This window comes from Psittacula echo, assembly GCF_963264785.1.
Source record: "Psittacula echo genome assembly, chromosome: 31".
Lineage (NCBI taxonomy): Eukaryota > Metazoa > Chordata > Aves > Psittaciformes > Psittacidae > Psittacula > Psittacula echo.
In genome coordinates, this window is record NC_137766.1 from 333,145 (window position 1) to 354,953 (window position 21,809).

General features: G+C 59.9%; 5 protein-coding genes across 15 annotated transcripts; 4 read left to right on the forward strand and 1 right to left on the reverse strand.

The window, feature by feature from the left end:
• Positions 1-773: 773 nt before the first annotated feature.
• Positions 774-3,196, forward strand: RPS5 (ribosomal protein S5). Its single transcript, XM_080636374.1, has 6 exons — positions 774-822; positions 1,651-1,756; positions 1,856-2,065; positions 2,210-2,338; positions 2,855-2,953; positions 3,062-3,196. The coding sequence occupies exons 2-6, from the start codon at positions 1,652-1,654 to the stop codon at positions 3,128-3,130; spliced, it is 612 nt and encodes a 203-aa protein (XP_080492500.1). The 5' UTR covers positions 774-822; position 1,651; the 3' UTR covers positions 3,131-3,196.
• NELFE (negative elongation factor complex member E) lies at positions 3,140-7,249 on the forward strand. The gene is made up of 11 exons (XM_080636366.1): positions 3,140-3,260; positions 4,023-4,392; positions 5,065-5,137; positions 5,433-5,578; positions 5,666-5,740; positions 5,831-5,865; positions 5,954-6,102; positions 6,190-6,334; positions 6,768-6,822; positions 6,918-7,020; positions 7,145-7,249. The coding sequence occupies exons 2-11, from the start codon at positions 4,318-4,320 to the stop codon at positions 7,225-7,227; spliced, it is 939 nt and encodes a 312-aa protein (XP_080492492.1). The 5' UTR covers positions 3,140-3,260; positions 4,023-4,317; the 3' UTR covers positions 7,228-7,249.
• Positions 7,250-7,721: 472 nt separating this feature from the next.
• TAP2 (transporter 2, ATP binding cassette subfamily B member) lies at positions 7,722-12,821 on the reverse strand (the record flags this gene model as incomplete). Of its 3 annotated transcripts, none has more annotated exons than XM_080636331.1 (11): positions 7,722-8,129; positions 8,213-8,349; positions 8,426-8,585; positions 9,004-9,177; positions 9,252-9,440; positions 9,946-10,365; positions 11,077-11,282; positions 11,359-11,489; positions 11,789-11,897; positions 11,980-12,537; positions 12,773-12,821. In XM_080636331.1, the coding sequence occupies 10 exons, from the start codon at positions 12,461-12,463 to the stop codon at positions 7,977-7,979; spliced, it is 2,163 nt and encodes a 720-aa protein (XP_080492457.1). In that variant the 3' UTR covers positions 7,722-7,976. The 3 variants fall into 3 exon arrangements, with proteins under 3 accessions (XP_080492457.1, XP_080492456.1, XP_080492458.1); XM_080636330.1 differs by having other exon boundaries at positions 12,723-12,778; XM_080636332.1 differs by lacking the exon at positions 12,773-12,821 and having other exon boundaries at positions 9,946-10,074; positions 10,168-10,365; positions 11,980-12,463.
• On the forward strand, positions 11,754-17,003 carry TAP1 (transporter 1, ATP binding cassette subfamily B member). 9 transcript variants are annotated; one of them, XM_080636322.1, is made up of 10 exons: positions 11,754-11,830; positions 12,281-12,464; positions 12,920-13,135; positions 13,487-13,589; positions 13,673-14,009; positions 14,096-14,293; positions 14,523-14,918; positions 15,278-15,962; positions 16,042-16,178; positions 16,566-17,003. In XM_080636322.1, the coding sequence occupies exons 3-10, from the start codon at positions 13,039-13,041 to the stop codon at positions 16,860-16,862; spliced, it is 2,250 nt and encodes a 749-aa protein (XP_080492448.1). In that variant the 5' UTR covers positions 11,754-11,830; positions 12,281-12,464; positions 12,920-13,038; the 3' UTR covers positions 16,863-17,003. The 9 variants fall into 9 exon arrangements, with proteins under 9 accessions (XP_080492448.1, XP_080492449.1, XP_080492454.1 ...); XM_080636323.1 differs by lacking the exon at positions 12,281-12,464 and having other exon boundaries at positions 11,815-11,830; XM_080636328.1 differs by lacking the exons at positions 11,754-11,830; positions 12,281-12,464; positions 12,920-13,135 and having other exon boundaries at positions 13,256-13,589; positions 14,523-14,651; positions 14,736-14,918; positions 15,278-15,451; positions 15,803-15,962.
• A 750-nt stretch (positions 17,004-17,753) lies between these two features.
• Positions 17,754-21,776, forward strand: LOC308231179 (class I histocompatibility antigen, F10 alpha chain-like). Its single transcript, XM_080636335.1, has 8 exons — positions 17,754-17,889; positions 18,368-18,631; positions 18,723-18,998; positions 19,677-19,952; positions 20,032-20,133; positions 20,235-20,267; positions 20,409-20,441; positions 20,602-21,776. Exons 1-8 carry the CDS (start codon positions 17,829-17,831, stop codon positions 20,613-20,615), a joined length of 1,059 nt encoding a protein of 352 aa, XP_080492461.1. The 5' UTR covers positions 17,754-17,828; the 3' UTR covers positions 20,616-21,776.
• The last annotated feature ends 33 nt before the right edge of the window (positions 21,777-21,809 follow it).

Sequence of the window (21,809 nt, forward strand, 5' to 3'; positions counted from 1 at the left end):
CATTCACCCCCATTGCAGGTTACACCCCTCTCGAGGGTGACACCCGCCCCACAGGTAAGGCCACGTCCCCCCCCATGTCTCCATAGACCCCCCCGTTCTGCTGCCGCCCCATGTGTGTGTGTGTCCCCATTGCAGGCAGCATCTGAGGACACCCCCCCCCCAACCCTCAATGGTGACATCCGGATGGTCCCCTCCCGGCGGTACCATTCACCCCCGGGGGGGGACACACAGGCACGGTGCTGGTGGCAATAAAGATGCTCCATGGCCTTGTGGTGGTGGTGACAATGGGGGTCGGCACCGGGATGTGGGGCAGGGGGGGCACGGGCCCTGCTCTGCGCTATGGGATGGCCGGGGGGGGGTCCCCTATGTCCCCCCATGGTCCCCCCCCACGCCTCCGTTTGACTTCTCACCTCCCACCGATCTGCCTGGCACCCGCTGACGTCAACCGCGACTCGAGATCTTATTGGTGGTCGCGGGGCGGCTTCGCCAATCATGGGCCGCAGAGGCTCCGGAGCAGGGTTTGGGGTCTCCCTCGTTCCCCACCCGCCCCGAACGCCACCGTCCCCCCTTTGTGCCCCCATTTGTGCCCCTCAGCCCCCAATGGCCTCTTCCTCTGCCCCACAGGCCCCATTTGGCCACTTACCCTAAACAAACATGGCGGCTGCGGCTTCACCACCTCCCTCTGCCCATGCTCAAAGCCCTGAGACGGGGCCGCGCTTAGGGTGTTGCGCATGCGCGACCGGAAGTGAGCCCTTGGATAAGAGGCCGGGAAACCCCGTCTCGGGCCTTTCAGTAGGCCCGAGCCGCCGCCGGTGCCGCCATGTGAGGGGGAATGGGGCTTCTATGGGGCTTTGTGGGGTGTCTGTGGGGCTGAGGAGGGGAAATGGGTGGCTATGGGGCTGAGGAGAGGAAATGAGGCTTCTATGGGGCTGAGGAGGGGCTATGGGGAGTCTGTGGGGCTGAGGAGGGGGCTATGCGGTGGCTGTGGGGCTGAGGAGGGGCTATGGGGTGTCCGTGGGGCTGAGGGGGGGCTATGGGGTGTCTATGGGGCTGAGGAGGGGCTGTGGGGTGTCTGTGGGGCTGAGGAGGCGCTATGGGGTGTCTGTGGGGGGGCTATGGGGAGTCTGTGGGGCTGAGGAGGGGGCTATGGGGTGTCCATGGGGCTGAGGAGGGGCTATGGGGTGTCCGTGGGGCTGAGGGGGGGCTATGGGGTGTCTATGCGGCTGAGGAGGGGCTGTGGGGTGTCTGTGGGGCTGAGGAGGCGCTATGAGGTGTTTGTGGGGGGGCTATGGGGTGTCTGTGGGCCTGAGGAGGGGGTTATGTGGTGTCCATGGGGCTGAGGAGGGGCTATGGGGTGGCTGAGGGGGGGCTATGGGGTGTCCATGGGGCTGAGGAGGGGCTATGGGGTGTCTATAGGGCTGAGGAGGGGCTATGGGGTGTCCATGGGGCTGGGGGGGGGCTATGGGGTGTCTATGGGGCTGTAAGCTGGGAATTGAGGGGCTTATCCCTATCCTATTGGATTGCACCTCAGTGCCCCTCATTGGCGCTTCCTTTTCCCTCATGGATGGGATTTGCTCCTGACCCCCCTAACTTTGGGATCTGGGGCTGCATCCCCTCACCTCCCCTCCCCTTTTCCATGCATATTCCCAGCATGTCCGATTGGGAAACAGCTCCAGCCGTGACCGAGACCCCGGACATCAAACTCTTTGGGAAGTGGAGCACGGATGATGTCCAGATCAATGACATCTCCTTGCAGGTACCTGGGTGGGGGGTGTGTGTGTACAACTCTTCCCGTGGCATTCCCAATGCTGGCAATCCCTTTGGGATTCAATCCCCCCACCTTTTTCCCCTATAGGATTACATTGCTGTCAAGGAGAAGTATGCCAAGTACCTACCCCACAGCGCCGGGCGCTACGCGGCCAAGCGCTTCCGTAAAGCCCAGTGTCCCATTGTGGAGAGGCTCACCAATTCCATGATGATGCACGGCCGGAATAACGGGAAGAAGCTCATGACTGTGCGCATCGTGAAGCACGCCTTCGAGATCATCCACCTGCTCACCGGAGAGGTGGGCAGAGGGCTCTATGGGGCACCCCAAGTGGCTTTTGGGCGACCTGTTTAGCCCTTGGGAGCACCCAATGGCCCCTTTCCTTACCTCTCCCTGTATCCCCTATTCCTTCTTGTGCTGATCCCCCTCTTTATCCCATTGCAGAACCCTCTGCAGGTCCTGGTCAACGCCATCATCAATTCCGGCCCTCGGGAAGACTCGACCCGGATCGGCCGTGCCGGCACTGTGCGGCGCCAGGCCGTGGATGTGTCCCCCCTTCGTCGTGTCAATCAGGTGCCTCCTATTGCTGCCCCCCCCGTATCCCGTTTTCCATCCCTAATTCCCATCTTTTTGGCCATTTGGTTCCCTCACCCCCCGCATCCCAACATCCCCTTTTCCATCCCTAATTCCCATCTTTAGGTCATTTGGCTCCCATAACATCCCTTTTTCCATCCCTAATTCCCATCTTTCTGGCCATTTGGTTCCCTCACCCCCCGCATCCCAACATCCCCTTTTCCATCCCTAATTCCCATCTTTAGGCCATTTGGCTCCCCTGCATCCCAACATCCCCTTTTGCATCCGTAATTCCCACCTTTTCCTTTAGGCCATTTGGCTCCCCCACCTCCCTGCATCCCAACATCCCCTTTTTCATCCCTAATTCTCATCTTTTCCTTTAGGCCATTTGGCTCAGCCCCCCAGCATCCCGTTTTCCATCCCTAATTCCCATCTTTTCCTTTAGGCCATTTGGCTCCCCCCCCCCCGCATCCCAACATCCCCTTTTCCATCCCTAATTCCCACCTTTTCCTTTAGGCCATTTGGCTCCTGTGCACCGGAGCCCGGGAAGCCGCTTTCCGCAACATCAAGACCATTGCGGAGTGCTTGGCGGATGAGCTCATCAATGCAGCCAAGGTGAGGAGGAGGAGGAGGACGGGATGCAGGGATCACCTTTGTGCCATTCCCATTGGGAATGGGGACACATGGATCCCGCTGTATCCAACCTTGAACTCCTCATTCCAGGGCTCTTCCAACTCTTATGCCATCAAGAAGAAGGATGAGCTGGAGCGCGTGGCCAAATCCAACCGTTAGGAGCCACCGTTGGCACCTCCCTCCTAATAAATGGCTTCTGCCTTTGGGTGTCCTTGGAAAAGAGAAGGGAAAACCTGGATCCAAGGGATGGGATAAAGGGAATGGCTTTAAAGTGGGAGATGGAGACGGGGTAATGGCAGATTCCTCCCTCTGCTCGCATGGGTTGAATGGGGAAGGTTGGGATGCTCCAGTGGGAGCGGTCGCCGTGGCATTGGATGGAGCTGGAGGAGCTTTAAGGTCCTTTTCATCCTAAACCAAGCTGGGATTCCATGGAATCGCCCAAAACCACCTTGAATTGCCCCCAAAATAGCACGACTCAGCCCAGTTTGACCCAAAACGGCCCCGAAAAGCACCTGAACACCCTGCTAGGGGGGTTGGGGGGGTATTTTAGGGGTATTGGGGTGTGTTTTGGGATGGTTTTGGGGTATCTTAGTATGTTTTGGAGTATTTTAGGGGTATTTCAGTGGTTTTTTGGGGGTATTTTCAGGTTTTGTGGTATTTTAGGGATATTCCAGTGTATTTTGTGGTGGTTTTGGGGTATTTTGGGGGTATTCTCGGGGTTTGTGGTATTTTAAGGGTATTTCAGTATATTTTGGGGTGGTTTTGGGGTATTTTGGGGGTATTCTCGGGGTTTGTGGTATTTTAGCGATATTTCAGTGTGTTTTGTAGTATTTTAGGGGTATTTTGGGAGTATTCCTGGGGTTTGTGGTATTTTGAGGGTATTTCAGTATATTTTGGGGCTATTTTCTGGTTTTGTGGTATTTTAGGGGTATTTCTGTATATTTTGGGGTGGTTTTGCGGTGTTTTAAGGGTTCTTTTATGCCCTCGTGGCACCGACCTGCCCCACACGCTCACACCATGCCCCGGAACCACTCTCTCCCTGCCCTCACAGCCGGGCGGAAGTACCGGGAGGCCGGACCGGAAGTACCCGAGGCGTCCTGGCAACCGGGCGGAAGCTCCGGAGCTGTCCCCGCGCTTTCATTTTCTCTCCACCAATCAGCGTGCGGCCCGCTCCTCACCCAACCAATCGGCGGCCGTCGCTGGGTAGATTATGCAAATGAAAGGGAGGTAGCGCGGTGTACTGTGGGAAGGCGCTGGCGCCATCCGTGCTGCGGCCTGGTCCTGTCGGTACCCCCCGTTCTACCGGTACCCCCGGGTCCTACCGGTACCCCCCGGTTCCCTCCGCGATGCTGGCGCTGCCCCCGGGGCTCACGGAGGAGGAGGAGGCGCTGCAGAAGCGGTTCGCGAAGCTGAGGAAGAAGGTGTGGGGGGGGTTATGGGGGTCTATGGAGGGCTATGGGGGGGCTATGGGGTCTTATTAGGCGTTATGGGGGGTCTATGGGGGCCTTTGGGCCTTATTAGGGGTTATGGGGGGTCTATGGGGTCTTATTAGGGGTTATGGGGGGGGCTATGGGGTCTTATTAGGGGTTATGGGGGGGGCCATGGGGTCTTATTAGGGGTTATGGGGGGTCTGTGGGGTCTTATTAGGGGTTATGGGGGGGCTATGGGGTCTTATTAGGGGTTATGGGGGGGTCTATGGGGGGTCTGTGGGGTCTTATTAGGGGTTATGGGGGGGCTATGGGGTCTTATTAGGGGTTACGGGGGGGTCTGTGGGGGGGGCTGTGGGGTCTTATTAGGGGTTATGGGGGCTCTATGGAGGGCTGGGTGGGCTATGGGGGGACTGGAGAAGTCTATGGGGTTTGGGGGGTCTCTGTGCATCCCTGTGGGTCTCTATGGGGACTCTATGGGGTTTGGGGGATCTGTATGGGGTCTCTATGGGGTTTGGGGGGTCTCTATGCATCCCTATAGGTCTCTCGGGGGTCTCTAAGCATCCCTATGTGTCTCTATGGGGTCCCTATGAGGTTTGTGGGGTCTCTCTGGGGTCTCTCTGGGTGCTGGGGTGCCCCTGACCCCCCCATTTCCCCCCCCCACAGAAGAAGGCACTGTTGGCACTGAAGAAGCAGCAGAATGCGGCTGGACCCAGCGGGCAGGGGGGGATCAAGCGATGTGAGGGGTTGGGGAGCCTATTTGAGGGGAAATTTGCGGTCTTTTGGGCTCATTTCAGTGCATTTTGGGGTTTTGGGGTCCTATGGGGAACTAAAGGGCCATGATGGAGCTAAAGGGGCTGCTTTACCCCCCCCAAAACCTGTTTATTTGGGGGCCCCTATGGGTGCCCCTGGGTGGATTTTGGGAGCTCCCAAGGGGGATTTTGGGGTTCAATGTGGGGGGGGAGGGGGTTTGGGGTACCCCACACTTGGGGGTCCCCATAGGGGTCTGTGTCCCGTTCCCCCCCCCGCCATAGCCCTATCGGATCAGCCCCCCCTGGACACGGCCATGGCCACGGAGCAGGCGAAGCTGTTGGTGAAGTCGGGGGCCATCAGCGCCATCAAGGCCGAGACCAAGAACTCGGGGTTCAAACGGTCCCGGACCCTCGAGGGCAAACTCAAGGTGGGACCCCCCCCCCCAAAAAAAAACCCCCTTTGACCCCCCCAAACCCCATTGGGACCCTATTACCCGCTCTTGGCTACCCCATAGGACCCCGAGAAGGGCCCGATCCCGACCTTCCAGCCTTTCCAACGCAGCATCTCAGCTGATGACGACACCCAAGAGGTACCTGGGGTGGGGGGGTTCCTTTGGGTGCTGGGGGGGGGTCCCCCATATCTTGGGGGTCCCCCCCATCACCATGTCCTCCCCCTTCAGTCGCGTCGACCGCAGAGGAAGTCGCTCTATGAGAGGTAAATGGTGCCCCCCCAATAAGTTGGGGTCATCCCCCCCCCCCATTGATTTTGGACCCCCCCATTTAATTGGGGCTCCCCCCCCCAGCTTTGTGAGCGCCAGCGAGAGGCTGCGGGACTCTGAGGGGGGTTCGAGCTCAAGGGGGGACCCCCCCGAGCGGGGGGAGCGGCGCCTGGATTGGGAACAGGACCCGGAGCCGGAGGAGCGGAGCCGGGATCGGGATGGACCATTCCGAAGTATGGGGGGGAACAAGCCAAAATGGGGTCCCAAAGGGGGGGTGTTTTTGGGGGGTCCCTCACCCCATTTTGCCCCCCCCCCTCCAGGGTCGGACTCGTTCCCTGAGCGCCGGCCCCCCCGGAAGGGGAACACTTTGTACGTGCACGGGGTGGAGCTGAGCCCGGAGCTGCTGCGCGGAGCCTTCGGCCCCTTCGGAGCCATCATCGACCTGGCCATGGACACCCCCAGGAAGTGGGCGGGGCCGGGGGGGGCGTGGTTTGTGATGAATGGGCATGGGGGTCCCATTGATAAAAGGGGCGGGGCTAAAGGAAAGGGGCGGGGCCAAGATTCAACCCTGTTGGCTATAACTGAGTTGGCTCCCTTCAACGGGGTCAAGCTTCAACCCCATTAGCTATGAGTGAGTGGTCTCCTTTAAGGGGTGGGGCTAAGGGGAAGGGGCGGGGCCAAACCTCAACCCCATTGGCTATAAGTGAGGTGTTTCCCTTTAAGGGGTGTGGCTAAAGGAATGGGGCGGGGCCAAGCTTCAACCCTGTTGGCTATAAGAGTTGTCTCCCTTTAAGGGGTGGAGCTAAAGGGAGTGGGAGGGGCTAAGTGGCAGAGCTGATTGGATGAGTGTGGTCAAAGGGGGCGTGTCCTGATGTAACCCCGCCCTCCCCCTCCCCAGCTGTGCCTTTGTCACCTATGAGAAGATGGAGTCAGCGGATCAGGCCATTGCCGAGGTGTGTCTGTGGGGGGATTTGGGGCCCCTGGGGGTGTCGTGGGGCTCTGTAGGGGGGGGTTTGGGGTGCTGACCCCCCCCCCTTACCCCCTCCAGTTGAATGGGGCCGTGGTCCAGGATGTGCAGCTCAAAGTCAGCATCGCCCGGAAGCAGCCACTGCTGGATGCCGCCACTGGGAAGTCACTGTGGGGGTCCTTGGGTGAGTATTGGAGGGCGCTGGAGGTGACCTATGGGTCACAGGGACCCCATAACCCCCCTATGGGGTGACAGTGGGGTCCCCCGTTTTCCCCTGACCCCCATTTCTTGTCCATACCCCCCCACAGCGGTGAAGAACAGTGCAAAGGGCTCCCACAGGGACAAGCGCACGCAGATTGTCTACAATGAAGACCTATTTGGGGAGCAATAAATGACACCCCCCCTTTTCAATGGTGCTTCTTTGGGGAGTCCCAGTCTCATGGGGGGATCCCCTTAAGCCTTTTGGGGGGGTGGCATCAATGGGGGGGTAACCCATATAGAAATGGGGTTATTGGGGGTCCAAGGGGGTCTCTATGGGCCATAGGGGGGGTTATTTGGCATCACAGGGCTCATAGTGGGGGTCATTCCACTCCCTCCCAGTATCTGCAGTGGCCTACCCAGTCCCTTCCACTCCATTCCAGTCCATTTGGGGGCATTTTAGGGGGTGTTAGCACAAAACACACCAAAACCAGTCCTAAAATACCCCAAAGCACCCTGAAACACCTTGAAAACACCCCAAAGGACACTAAAATAACCTAAAATATGCTGAAACACACAAAACCAGCCCAAACCCACCAAAACCCACACTCAAATACCCCTAAACCACCCCAAACCCCATGAAAACATGCCAAAAACCACACTGACCCACAGCAAAAACCATACTAACCGCCCTCCAAATTACTCCAAACCACCTCTCATCCCATGTCACCTTGACCCCTCCCGCATCCACAGCTCCGTGGCCAACCTGTGCCACGGTCGAACGTTCCCGATGTCCAGCTTCTGCTTCCAATCCCCCCTTTCTCCTGCTCCGTATCCCGGCTCTTTGGGATGCTCCCAGAGAACATCACCAGGCCCAGGTAGACCCGGCTTTATTGCAAATCCCTGCTCCCCATTGCTGGGGGCATCCGGATGCTCCCGTTGTCACTGTCCCATAGCGGGGACCTGGCTCCGTGTCCTCACTGCTCCAGGGGTTGGTCCCAGCCCCACGGTGCAGTTGGCCCCGGCCAGGAGCCGCGGGCAGTGGGTGATGAGCAGCAGTGTCCTGGTGATCCCCAGCTGCAGCCAGCGCCATGGCTGCGGGACAGTGGCACCCTCAGCACCTGCTATGGGGCTGGGAACCCCCCCATCATCACCCCCCCCATCCAGCCCCACATCACCTCCAGCTCCTTGCCGCCCTCCAGGGCGCTGGTGGGCTCATCGAGGATGAGGAGGGTCGGTCGCCGCAGCAGAGCCCGGGCTATGGCCACGCGCTGCCTCTGCCCCGCCGAGAGCTGCGCCCCTTTGTCCCCCACATCTATGGGGCACAGAATCGGGGGGGGTGAGCAGGATGTGGGTGATTTGGGGTCCTATCATCTCCCATCAGCACTCACCAGTGTCCAGCCCCTGCTCCAGGTCCATGATGAAGCTCCAGGCTCCGGCCAATGCGGCGGCCGCCTTCACCTCGTGCTCCTCAGCGCCCTCCAGCCCCAGGGTAATGTTGTCTCGGATGGTTCCGGAGAAGAGGATGGGCTCCTGCTCCACCAGCACCACCTGGGAATGGAGCCATGGAATGCCGGGCTGCCGCAGGCAGGGATACCTTCCCCTAGGGCAGGTTGCTCCAAGCCCCATCCAACCTGGCCTTAAAGCATCCAACCTTCTCCATTCAACCCATTCCAATGTCCCACCACCCTCTTCTTCCCAGGATCCATCTAACTCTTCCCTTTTTCCAGTTGGAGCCATTCCTCCCCATCTGTTTGTGGTTGACCACAACACTTGGAGTGGGACCATCCGGCCAATTCCTTCTCCACCAAACCCACATCTCTCCATTCAGAGACAAGGATGTGGTCCGCATCCATGGCCATCCCTGGTCACCACCATCGTAGATGGCCACCAAGTTGAATCTGCCCATGGTGAAGCCACCTTAAACCCAACCATGGCTTGCAGGAGGATCTGCTCCCCCTGCCCTCACCTGCTGCTGCAGATACTGGTGCTCGTAGTCCCTTAAGGAGACCCCATCCAGCAGCACCTCCCCGCTCTGGGGCTCATAGAACCTCTTCAGCAGCGCCGCGCAAGAGCTCTTCCCGCTGCCGTTGGGTCCCACCAGCGCCGTCATCTCGCCGGGGTGCAGCTCGAAGGTGACGTCCTACGTGGGGTGACAGCAGGGCTGGCGTCACCCATGGTCCACCCAAGGAGCCCAGGGGGTCCCCCCACAGGTACCTGCAGGACGAGGTGCTCGGGGCGCGTGGGGTAGGCGAAGGAGACGTGGTGGAAGGTGACGTGGCCCCGGAGGGTGGCCGGGCAGCGGGTGCCACCGGGGTCATCGCTGGGGATGTGGTTGATGTTGGCCAAGACGCGGCGGCTGGCAGCGGCTTCGCCCAGGAGGTCACCGTGGCCGCAGACCAGAGCCTGGTGGTGGCACCAGAGATGGGTGGATAGGGAGAGGGGATGGGTGGACATGGAGAAGATGGATATAGGAAAGGGATGGGTGAACATGGAGAGGGGATGGGTGGACATGGAGAAGATGGACATAGGAAAGGGATGGGTGGATATGGAGAAGATGGACATAGGAAAGGGATGGGTGGATATGGAGAAGATGGACATAGGAAAGGGATGGGTGGACATGGAGAAGATGTGCATAGAAAAGGGATGGGTGGACATGGAGAAGATGGACATAGGAAAGGGATGGGTGGATATGGAGAGGGGATGGGTGGACATGGAGAAGATGGACATAGGAAAGGGATGGGTGGATATGGAGAAGATGGACATAGGAAAGCGATGGGTGGATATGGAGAAGATGGACATAGGAAAGGGATGGGTGGATATGGAGAGGGGATGGGTGGATATGGAGAAGATGGACATAGGAAAGGGATGGGTAGACAAGGAGAGGGGATACCACGTCCCAGGGCCTCACCTCCACATGGTGCCCAAACCTGGCCTGGTAGAGCAGGAAGGTGCTGAGATCCCCAGCAGTGCTGGAACCATCCCGGAGCAGCTGGTACCCTCGGAACAGCACCAGGACCTGCAGCGCCAGGCGCAGCACCTGCGGGGCCGGGATGAGCGGGACACTGGAATCAGTGGGACAGGGATGAGTAGGATACCGGGGCGGGGACAGGGGACATGGGCCCCCCCGTACCCGCTGCAGCAGAGTGAAGAGCATCCTCTCCAGCCCCAGGCGCTGCTTCAGCCTCAGTAGCTCGGTTACGGCCCTGCGGTGCCGCTGCTCCTCCTCCTCCTCCCCAGCGCAGGCCCGGACCGTGTCCATGGCAGCCACCGTGTCCTGCACCACCCCGGCTGTGGTGGCCGTGGCATCCAGCACCGCGCGCTGCAGCGCCTGGCCATGGAGACGCACACATCCCATCCTATCCCACCCTCATCCCACCCCACCACCCCATCCCCCTTGTGCCACCCAACCCCATCCCCACCATCCCATCCTTTTGGTACCTATCCTATCTCCACTGTCCCACCCCATCCCCACCATCCCATCCTTTTGGTACCCATCCTGTCTCCACTGTCCCACCCCATCCCCACCATCCCATCCTTTTGGTACCCATCCTGTCTCCACCATCCAACCCCATCCCTATCATCTCATCCTTTTGGTACCCATCCTGTCTCCACTGTCCCACCCCATCCCCACCATCCCATCCTTTTGGTACCCATCCTGTCTCCACTGTCCCACCCCATCCCCACCATCCCATCCTTTTGGTACCCATCCTGTCTCCACTGTCCCACCCCATCCCCACCATCCCATCCTTTTGGTACCCATCCTGTCTCCACTGTCCCACCCCATCCCTATCATCCCATCCTTTTGGTACCCATCCTGTCTCCACCATCCAACCCCATCCCTATCATCTCATCCTTTTGGTACCCATCCTGTCTCCACTGTCCCACCCCATCCCCATCATCCCATCCTTTTGGTACCCATCCTGTCTCCACTGTTCCATCCCATCCCCACCATCCCATGCTCCCGGCCTCAATCATCTCAACCCATCCTGTCCCCATCCCATCCCACCATCCCCATCCCACCATCCTGTCCCCACTACACCTGGTAGCGCCCATCATAGACCTTCCTGGTGATGATGGTGAGGGGGACCTTCAGCGCCGCCAGCAGCGCCAGCTCAGGTGACAGCACCACCATGAAGCCCCCCAAGCCCAAGACCATGCCCAGGCTCCTCAAGGCCACGTTGGAGCTCTTGGGCAGGGCCCTGCACAGCAGCGGCACCTCGGTGGACAACTGGGCACAGAGCTCAGCTGTGGCGATGGGCACACGGTGACCGCGGGTCCCGGTGATGGGATGTGGATGGGGGGTGATGGGGATACCACAAACCTGCTGGATTCTCCTGGAAGAAGGTGAGATCCCGGTGGAGCAGACGGGAGAAGAGCTGGGTGGAAGTTCTGAGCTTGAGGCGGGCCTGGGCCAAGAGGAAGAGGCCACCACGGCAGCCGGCAAAGAAAGAGCTGGGGTGGACATGGAGATGACATGGATGCATCATGGACACATGGGTACCATCAGCATGGGAATGGATGGATGGATGGTTGGATGATGGATGGATGATGGATGATGAATGATGGATGGATGGATGGATGATGGATGGAAGATGGATAGATGATGGATGGATGATGGATGGATGCATGGGTGATGGATGGATGGATGGATGATGACTGATGGATGGGTGATGGACGGATGATGGATGATGAATGATGGATGGCTGATGGATGGATGAACAGCCAGCCAACAAGGACACGTGCCCACCAACCTGCCCAGATCCGCAGCCAGCACCATGCCGAGCGCGATGCCGGTGAGTCCATCCCCGCTCTTGATGGCCTCCAAAGCTTTCCCGGTGCAGTAGGGCCCAGCCACCTCCCCTGCATGGCCACGGGTGGGTGACGCTCACCACGACGATCCCCAAGCCCACCCCAAGCCCACCCCAGCTCCTCCATCACTCACCCAACACAGCCAATGCCAAGGCCACAAAGGCACCTCCAAACAGGCGCCACTCAGCCCGTGCCAAAGCCAAGAGCTGCCACATGGCCACTGTGCCCTGGGCTGCATCGGAACCACCTGGCACCGACACGTCCCAGGCCACTGCAGCCACCGCGGCCGCGCCGTGGGTTGCCACCAGCCACCACGGGTTGGCCATGGCCAAGAGGGGCAGCGCGGAGCCTGGTGGCCCCAGGAGGCTCTGGAAGGTGCTGAAGGCAGCTGGGGTGAGGCTGATGGTGACGGCAGCACCACGGGGACTCCGCAGGGACAGGGACCGCGTGGCCGCCGTCAGCACCAGCATCCGCAGCCCGGCCTCCAGCCACATGGCCACCAGCGGCCACGGCAGCAGCACCGGGGCCACCGTGGCCACTGTGGTCACCAGCACCATGTCCAGGACCAGCAGCAGCAGCAGCGACGAGGCTGTGGCCAGAGCGGGCGGCAGAGCCATGGTGGGGGACCAGTATGGACCAGCGCACTCCCAGTACAGCTCCCCCAGTCCCAGTCTGGAGCCTTAGCACCTTGCTGGGCACAAATGGGGTGATCACCGGTCAGGATCAGTGCTCCCAGTACAGCCCCAGCACCCTGGGGCACTCACCAGTCCACACCAGTGCTCCCAGTACAGCCCCAATACCCTGCCCAGCACCCTGGGGCACTCACCAGTTCACACCAGTGCTCTCAGTACAGCCCCGGCACCCTGGGGCACTCACCAGTCCACACCAGTGCTCCCAGTACAGCCTCAGCACCCTTGGGCACTCACCAGTTCACACCAGCGCTCCCAGTACGGTCCCGTTTGCTTTCACTTTCGAGGCCCCGCCCCCTTCCCTTTTTCCTCCAATCACCTCCCTCCTCCCCGATAGCCCCGCCCCCTTTTGGCCCCGCACCTCCCGTCTCCATCCTGCTCCAGCTCCATCTGCCCAGCAACTGATGACGCGGCCTCCCTGACCAATCAGAGCCGCCTTCGCTCGGTTTCGCTTTCGATGCTTGGAGGGACCGGAGGGTCCGAGGGGTCCCGGGGCACCCCCGATGGCTCCAGACCCCTCCCGCCGCTTCCTGTCGCTGTTCCGTCCCGAGCAATGGCGCTGCACGATCGTGGCCGGGCTGATGGTGGCCTCGGTGTTCGGTACTTGGAGGGCGGGAGGCATGTGGGGAGTGAAGGAGGGGCAGGACCCATGGTGGGGGGTAGGAGCCATTGGGGAGGGCAGGAGCCATGGGGGGTGAGGGGGTGGATTCCCATGTCCCATATCCCCATATCTCTGTATCCCCATATCCCTATATCCCCATGACCCTCATGTCCCACATCCCCATGTCCTCATGTCCAACGTCCTCATCTCCTCATCTCCATATAACCCTATGACCCTCATGTCCCATATCCCCATCTCCCCCTATCTCCATATCCCCATATCCCCATATCACCATGACCCTCATGTCCCATATCCCCATCTCCCCATACCTCACATCCCCATGCCCCCAGCTGAGGTCACCATCCCTTACTTCACCGGCCACGTCACCGACTGGGTGGCCAGCGAGGACGAAGCGGCGACCATCACCTGCCTGGTGCTGCTGGGGTTCACCAGGTAGGGCAGTGACATCATGGGGGGCTCACAAGAGGTGACAGGGGACACACACCCCTACCTGAGCCCCCCCGGTGCCACCCCAGTGCCATCACCGAGTTCATCTGCGATGCCACCTCCATGAGCACCTTGAGCCGGGTCTTTGGGCACCTCCATGGCCGGGTCTTTGCCGCCATCCTGCACCGGGACCTGTTGTCATTACGGGCACTGGGCACCGGCGCGGTGACATCACGGGTGACCGGGGACGTCGATGCCACCCATGAGGCCGTGGACGATGCGCTGCTGCTGCTGCTGTGGGAGCTGGCACGGGCGATGCTGCTGCTGGTGCCCATGGCCTGGGTGGCCCCAGCACTGGCCACCACCACCCTTCTGGCCATGCCGGGGCTCCTGTTGCTTGCCCGGGCTATGGGCAGTGTCCAGCAGGTACCTGTTGGGGGGCACATGGGGCCCTCCACGTGGGTGCTGTCACCTCCATGTCCCCCATCACCTCCCCATGCTCCTTGTCCCAGGGGCTGTCCCAGCGGGTGCAGGAGGCGCTGGCCGGTGCCACCAGGGTGGCCATGGAGACCTTCCAGGCCATGGACACCATCCGTGGCTTCGCCTTCGAGGCCGGAGCGGTCAAGAGGTACCAGCAGCAACTGCAGCGGGTCTATGGGCTGGAGGCTACCGGGGCACTCACGTATGCGGCCACCGGCTGGACCAGTGGGGTACGGACATGGGGATATGGGGCGACACATGGGGACGTGATGGTGTGGGGACATCAGGATACAGGACATGGCGCAGGGGCGCTGGGGACATGAGGGTGACATGGATGTAGTGGTACAGGGCAAGGCTGGGAGCTCAGTGTCCCTTTGGAGGTGGCCGTGGCCAGGAGGGGGACAAGGGGACCCCATTGGTGTCCCCTGGCAGTGGATGACCTCCCGTCCATGTCCTCAGTTCTTGGCACTGGCTTTGAAGTTGGGGCTCCTCTACTATGGGGGACAGATGGTGGCCGCAGGGACCATCAGCACCGGGGACCTGGTCACCTTCCTCATGTACCAGATGCAGTTCACCAGCTCCATCGAGGTGGCCCCAATGTCCTCCCCAATGTGTCCCCATCCCGCTGTGTCCCCATGCCGGTCCCATTGCGTCCCCTCTCTGTGTCCCCAGGTCCTGCTCCGTTACTACCCCAGCATGACCAAGGCCGTGGGCTCCTCGGAGAAGATCTTTGAGTTCCTGGATGAGGAGGAGCAGAGGATACCAGAGGGGACGCTGGAGCCTGAGGTGCAGGGCCACCTCAAGCTTGAAGACGTCTGGTTCTCCTACCCTGAGCAGCAAGAGCCTGTCCTCAAGGTGGGCACAGGGATATGGTGGGCCATGGGGACATAGGGACATGGAGACATGGGTGGGGTCATGGGGACATGGATGGGAGTGTGGATAGGGTCATGGATGGGGACACGGATGGGGTCATGGATAGGAACATGGGGACATGGATGGGGACATGGATGGGGACACGGATGGGGTCATGGATAGGAACATGGGGACATGGATGGGGACATGGATGGGGACACAGATGGGGTCATGGATGGGAACACGGATGGGGCCATGGGGACATGGATGGGAACATGGATGGGGCCATGGGGACCTGGTTGGGGTCATGGATGGGTCTCGTCATGGGGTTGGGGCCATAGGATGTCACCTCTGTCCCACAGGGCATATCTCTGGAGCTCCTCCCTGGGCAGGTCCTGGCCGTGGTGGGTGCCCCGGGCGCGGGGAAGAGCACCCTGGTGTCCCTGGTGCTGGGCTTGCACCAGCCCCACCGTGGGAGGGTGCTGCTGGACGGGCACCCGCTGCTCGCGTACCGGCACCTCCATCTGCGCCGGCAGGTGCCAGCAACAGGTCCCCAACCATCACCAATGGGTCCCAATGGCCACCCCTGGGTCCCCAACCATCACCAATGGGTCCCCATGGCCATCCCCATGTCACCAGACAAGCACCGTGTCCCACATCCCAATGCCCCATGTCCCACATCCCCATGCCCCATGTCCCACATCCCCATGGCCATCCCCATGTCCCACATCCCCATGCTCCATGTCCCATACCCCCATGTCCCATGTCCCACATCCCCATGTCCCCATGTCCCACATCTCCATGTCCCAGATCCTGCCATCCCCATGTCCCATGTCCCACATCCCCTTGTCCCAGATCCCCACATCACCATGTCCCCACGTCCCCAGGTTGCCGTTGTCCCCCAGGAGCCACTGCTCTTCTCCCGCTCTCTCCACGCCAACATCTCCTATGGGGCTGGTGGCCGGAGCCGGGCGCAGGTGACAGCCGCCGCTCACCGTGCCGGTGCCGACCTCTTCATCCGCCACCTGCCCCACGGCTACGACACCGGTACAGCATGGGTGTCCCCATGTCCCCATATCCCATAGCATCCCCATGTCCCTCCATGTCCCCATCTCCCTCCCTGCAGAGGTGGGTGACCTGGGGACGCAGCTCTCCGGGGGACAGCGCCAGGCCGTGGCCATCGCTCGTGCCCTGGTGAGGGACCCCCGTGTCCTTGTCCTCGATGAGCCCACCAGCGCCCTGGATGCCAAGACCAGTACTCAGGTGGGAAGTGACACCTGTGTCCCCTTTGTGCCCCCTTTGTTTCCCCTTTGTGCCCCCTTTGTGTCCTCTTCCCATTGTCCTCAGGGGTCCCTGGTGAATGGGTTCCCATGGCCACCGGTCCTGGGGTCCCCTTGGTGCCTGGTGCCCACATCCCCTGGGGCCTTTCCATGTCCCCTTGGTTTCAATGCATCCCCATGTCCCCTTACTCCCTGGTCTCCTTGTCCACTGAGTCCTCACTCTCAGTGTCCCCATATCCCCATGTCCCAGTATCGCCATGTCCCCACATCCCATATCCCATATCCCCATGTCCCATATCCCCATATCCCATATCCCCACATCCCCACGTCCCTATCTCCATACCACCACCATGTCCCATGTCCCATGCAGGTGGAGCAGGAGGTGCTGAGGGCCGGGCGATCGGTGCTGCTGGTGACAGGGCGGGTGGCCCTGGCGCTGCAGGCGCAGCGAGTGGCCGTGCTGGCTGGGGGACGCCTGCGGGAGCTGAGGAACCCCATGGAGCTCCTGCGCCCCGAGAACCGCTGCTGGGAGACACCAGGGAATGGGGACACTGAGAACATGGATGGGGACATGAGGAGATGGGATGGGGACACTGAGAACATGGATGGGGACACAGAGAGTTGGGATGGGGACACTGAGAACATGGATGGGGACACAGAGAGATGAGATGGGGACACTGAGAACATGGAGGGGGACACAGAGAGATGGGATGGGGACACCAAATGGCAGGATGGGGGCACCAGGGGATAGGGACACTGGGAGCTGGGATGGGGACAGTGCGGATAGGGATGAGGATGCTCAGAACATGGACGGATACATGAGGAGCAGGGATGGGGACACCAAGGGATGGGACCACCACAAGCAATGATGGGGATACTGGGGGTGGGATGGGGACACCAAGGGATGGGACCACCACAAGCTATGATGGGGACACTGGAGGATGGGATGGGGACACCAAGGGATGGGACCACCACAAGCCATGGTGGGGACACTGGGCTAAGGGATGGAGACACCAGGAGCTGTGAGTAGGGACCATGGAAGCTGTACCAGGTGCGTGGTGCCTGGGCTGGGGACAGCACCATGTCCCTGCTGCGGGACCGTGACCACGGAGGCATTCGGGTGCCAGCAGCAGCCTGCCCTGTCAGATGTACACGTATCTGCATTGCAACCACTCCTTGCACCTCTTGGACACAAATAAACGTTTTCCTGTTATCAGTGTTTAGCAGAGTTCGCCTCATTCCCGTGTCCCAGGAGCCTCTTTTTCAGTACCAGGACCTCCCTGGACCTCTTTTCCTGGGCACTGGTGTCCCATTGCCTGTGCACGAAGCCCCAGATCCATCAGGATCGAGCCTCACGTCCGAGCTGGATGGGTTTCCAAGGTCACAACGATGCCTTGTCCTTACCAAAGGTCTTAACTCCGAGCGATCAAACCGCGAATCAGGGGGTTTTCCAGGAAAGATCGTTTCGCTTTCGATTTCCCAACCGCGACACGTGGGATCTGCCCGGCAACCGGTGACGTCAGGAGCGGCCCGGGTTTCTCATTGGTGGGTGGCGCCGCGTAGAGCCAATAGCGGAGGAGGAAAATGGGGCTGGTGGCGAAGATCCAGGGTCAGTGTTCAGCGGAGCAGCGCGATGGGGCCAAGCTCTGCCGTGGGGCTCCTGCTGCTGTGCAGCCTCGGAGGGGCGGCGAGAGGTGAGCAGGGGCACAGGGACCCGGGACTCCCATGGACCTCTTTCCTGGGCACCGGGGCCCCATTCCCTATGTCTCAGGACACCCGCCTTGACCCCCTGGGGCACTGGGACCCCCTTGGACGCCCTTTATTCCCCTTCTCTGGGTACTGTGATGCCCCCTCAGACCCTCCCTCGCCCACATTCCACTTCCCGCGCACCAGGAACCCCTCGGAACACTCCTTGGGACCCCCTTGGATTCCCTTTTCCAGGCACCAGGACCCCCAGAGCCCTCCCCTGGGGCTGCTTTAATGGCACCCAGGACCCCCCCAGTCCCCGCTTCCCATCAATCCCGAGTCTCCCAGCCCTTGACCCCCCCTTTCCCTGGCACCGGGACCCCCTGGGGTCCCCTTCCATGAGAACACAGACCCCCCCCCATCAGCCACATCCCCCTGTCACCCCGCTCTGTGTCCCGAGCCACCCACACCTCTGTGTCCCCACAGTGCTCCATTCCCTGCGGTACTTTCATGTCGCCGTGTCAGACCCCAGCCCGGGGGTTCCCCGCTACCAGGCGATGGGATATGTGGATGGGATCCCCTTTGTGCGCTATGACAGCGAGAGCAAGCGATACCAGCCCCAGACACAGTGGATTGAGGCCAATGTGGATCAGGAATACTGGGATACAACGACCCAGATTGCATGGAGCAACCAGCAGATCGCCTACAGTAACCTGGACATAGCACGAGAACGCTACAACCAGAGCGGGGGTGAGTGTGGGGCAGGGATGGCGCTTCATGGGGCTGCATGGGGCTGGGATGGGCTGCATGGGGCAGCCCCATCTCACTGGTGGTGGTGCAGGGACTCACACACTGCAGTGCATGTACGGCTGTGATCTCCTGGACGACGGGAGCACCGCGGGGTACAGTCAGTACGCCTACGACGGGAAGGACTTCATCGCCTTCGACATGGGCACCATGACGTTCATTGCGGCGGACGCGGCAGCACAGGTCACAAAGAGGAAGTGGGAACATGATAGGATCGTAGCTGAGAGATTGAAGAACTACGTGGAGAACACCTGCAAGGACTGGCTGAAGAACTACGTGCAGTACGGGCAGCTCCAGCTGGAGAGGAGAGGTGAGGGCGAGATGGGGCCAGTGGGACCAGGCCATAGAATCATAGAATAGTTTGGGTTGGAAAGGACCCTAAGATCATCCAGTTCCAACCCCCCTGCCATGGGCAGGGACACCCCACACTAAACCATGCCACCCAAGGCTCTGTCCAACCTGGCCTTGGACATCGCCAGGGATGGAGCATTCACAACCTTCCTGGGCAACCCATTCCAGTGCCTCACCACCCTCACAGTAAAGAATTTCTTCCTTAGATCCAATCTAAACTTCCCCTTGTTTAAGTTTTAACCCGTTACCCCTTGTCCTATCAATACAGTCCCTAGTGAAGAGTCCATCCCCAGCATCCCTATAGCCCCCTTCAGATACTATGAGGTCTCCACGCAGCCTTCTCTTCTCCAGGCTAAACAGCCCCAACTTTCTCAGCCTATCTTCATACGGGAGGTGCTCCACTCCCCTGATCATCCTTGTGCCCTCCTCTGGACTTGTTCCAACAGTTCCATGTCCTTTTTATGTTGAGGACACCAGAACTGCACACAATACTCCAAGTGAGGTCTCTCGAGAGCAGAGGGGCAAGATCACCTCCTTGGACCTGCTGGTCACGCTCCTTTTGACGCAGCCCAGGATACGGTTGCGAGCGCACACTGTGGGCGCGTGGTCTGATCCCTCCCCACCATCCCATTACCAGTGCCCCCCATGGTGCGAGTGTCAGGGAAGGAGGAGGAGGATGGGATCCTGACCTTGACCTGCCGCGCTCACGGCTTCTACCCGCGGCCCATCGTGCTCAGCTGGCTGAAGGACGGCGAGGTGCGGGACCAGGACACCCAATGGGGCAGCATCGCACCCAACAGCGATGGCACCTACTACATGTGGGCCTCCATCGAGGTCAACCCCCGCGACAAGGACAGGTTCCGGTGCCAGGTGGAACATGCCAGCCTCCTCCAACCCGGCCTCTATGCTTTGGGTGAGCCTTGGGGCTGGTGGAGCACATGGTGGGGGTGGTTACCCCCTTCCACCTCCTCATCCTGCTGCTCTTCCTCCAGAGCCGCAGGCTGAGCTGGCCAGCACACTGCTGGTGGTGGCTGGTGTAGTGCTCATCATTGTCATCATCATCACTGGAGTGCTCTTCTGGAAGCAGAAACTGGGTAAGGTCCCGTGTCCAGGGAGGAAGGCAGGGCAGGAGTTGCTGCTTTGGGGAGCCCCGAGCAGCCCCATGGTGGGTGCTGATGTCTCTTCCTCTCTGCAGTGAAGAAGAAGGATGGCTACAGCGTGCCCCCAGGTGAGCACCGGCAGCGGATCCAGCACCATGGTGGTCCCATGTCTCTGGTTTCCCAATGCCTCACCCCCCCGTAGTAGGAACATATGGAAAAGGAGGTGTCTCCGGAGGTGTCTTTGCTGCTCACGCCTCTTTCTCTTGCAGGCATGGCCATGGGTTCTGCCAGCTCACCATCAGGTACGAGGTGGGACCAGTGGGCATGGATGGGGTGGCCCCAGCTCCTCCATGGAGCCTCCATAGGCTGCAGGAAGACAGCAAACCCCCCCTGAGAGCAATGGGCTCTCTGGGGACAGGGATGTAGCCCTGGATGATGCATCTCTTCCTCTCATCCCTGCAGGGATTCCTGCTTAACTCCTGCACAGGCTGGATGAGCTCCTGCAACCGGAGGCTTCTTCTTGCTGCTGACCCTCTCCTTTCCTTGATACCTGCTTAATTAAGCACCGCTGGTAACGAGCATGGATTGAACCTTGAGCTTCTACTGCACAGTAAATGCTGGTCCCTCTTTCTAATGCATTTGCATCATGCTGGATGGAGCCCAGTGATCCTTCCCATGGCCCATATGGATCCCAGGGCATGGCCCATCGACGCTGTGGAGACAAAGAGATGAGATGGAGCTGGAGCAAGTCTTGTGTGAGGGGCAGATGGTGGTAGTGGAGGTGTTTAGCGTGGAGAAAGGCACGGAGGTCCTGGATGGTGACACCAGATCAGCCTCTTGAATTCCATGGTGTAGCGATACCCACCTCCACCTCTTGAGGTCTGTCCTGTAGCAGTTCTTTTTCTCCTCCTTAGTAGCTGGTGCAGTGCTGGGTTTGGGCTTTAGGCTGAGAACAAAGCTGATAACACACCGTGTTTTTAGTTGTTAAGTATAATTAAGTTGTTAAGTACTTAGCATCAAGTATTACTTAATGCTGAGTAATGCTTACCCTGACCAAAGACTTGTAGTCTCATGCTCTGCCAAATAAAAATGGCCTGGGAAGCCAGGAGGAAGCAGAGCCAGGACCCCTAACCCAAAGCAGCCAAAGGGGTATTCCATACCCCAGCACATCAAGCTCAGGACAGAACCTGGCAGGAGTCACCTGGAAGAGATGTTTGGGTTGGGTTGGGTATCGGTCGGCGGGTGGTGAGTGGTTGTATTCTCTCCCCTTGTTATGTCCCTTATCCTTATGATTGTAGCTGGTAGCAGTAGTGGGTTTGTGTTCTACCTTAGTTACTGGACTGCTCTTATCTCAACCCATGGGGTTTACACGCTTCCCTAAGCGTTGTGGCACCCAACTCAGGGTTGAGATAACACCAGATCTGAGCAGAGTGTGTCTGACCCCTGGTTGTGATAAGCACTCATTGGTCCTCATTAACAGGCACTCCTTATAGCGTTGGTGGTTGCTGTGCTGGGTCATGGAGTATCAGTGTGGTGTATCTCATTGACAGCCAGTATTTGCTGTCGTGGGGCTGGGGTGACTGGGCTGAGCTGCTTGTAATGACTTGTAATACAATAGATTATTATTGCTCATTAAACTGGTCTGGAATGTGTGGTCATCACCTCTAGGC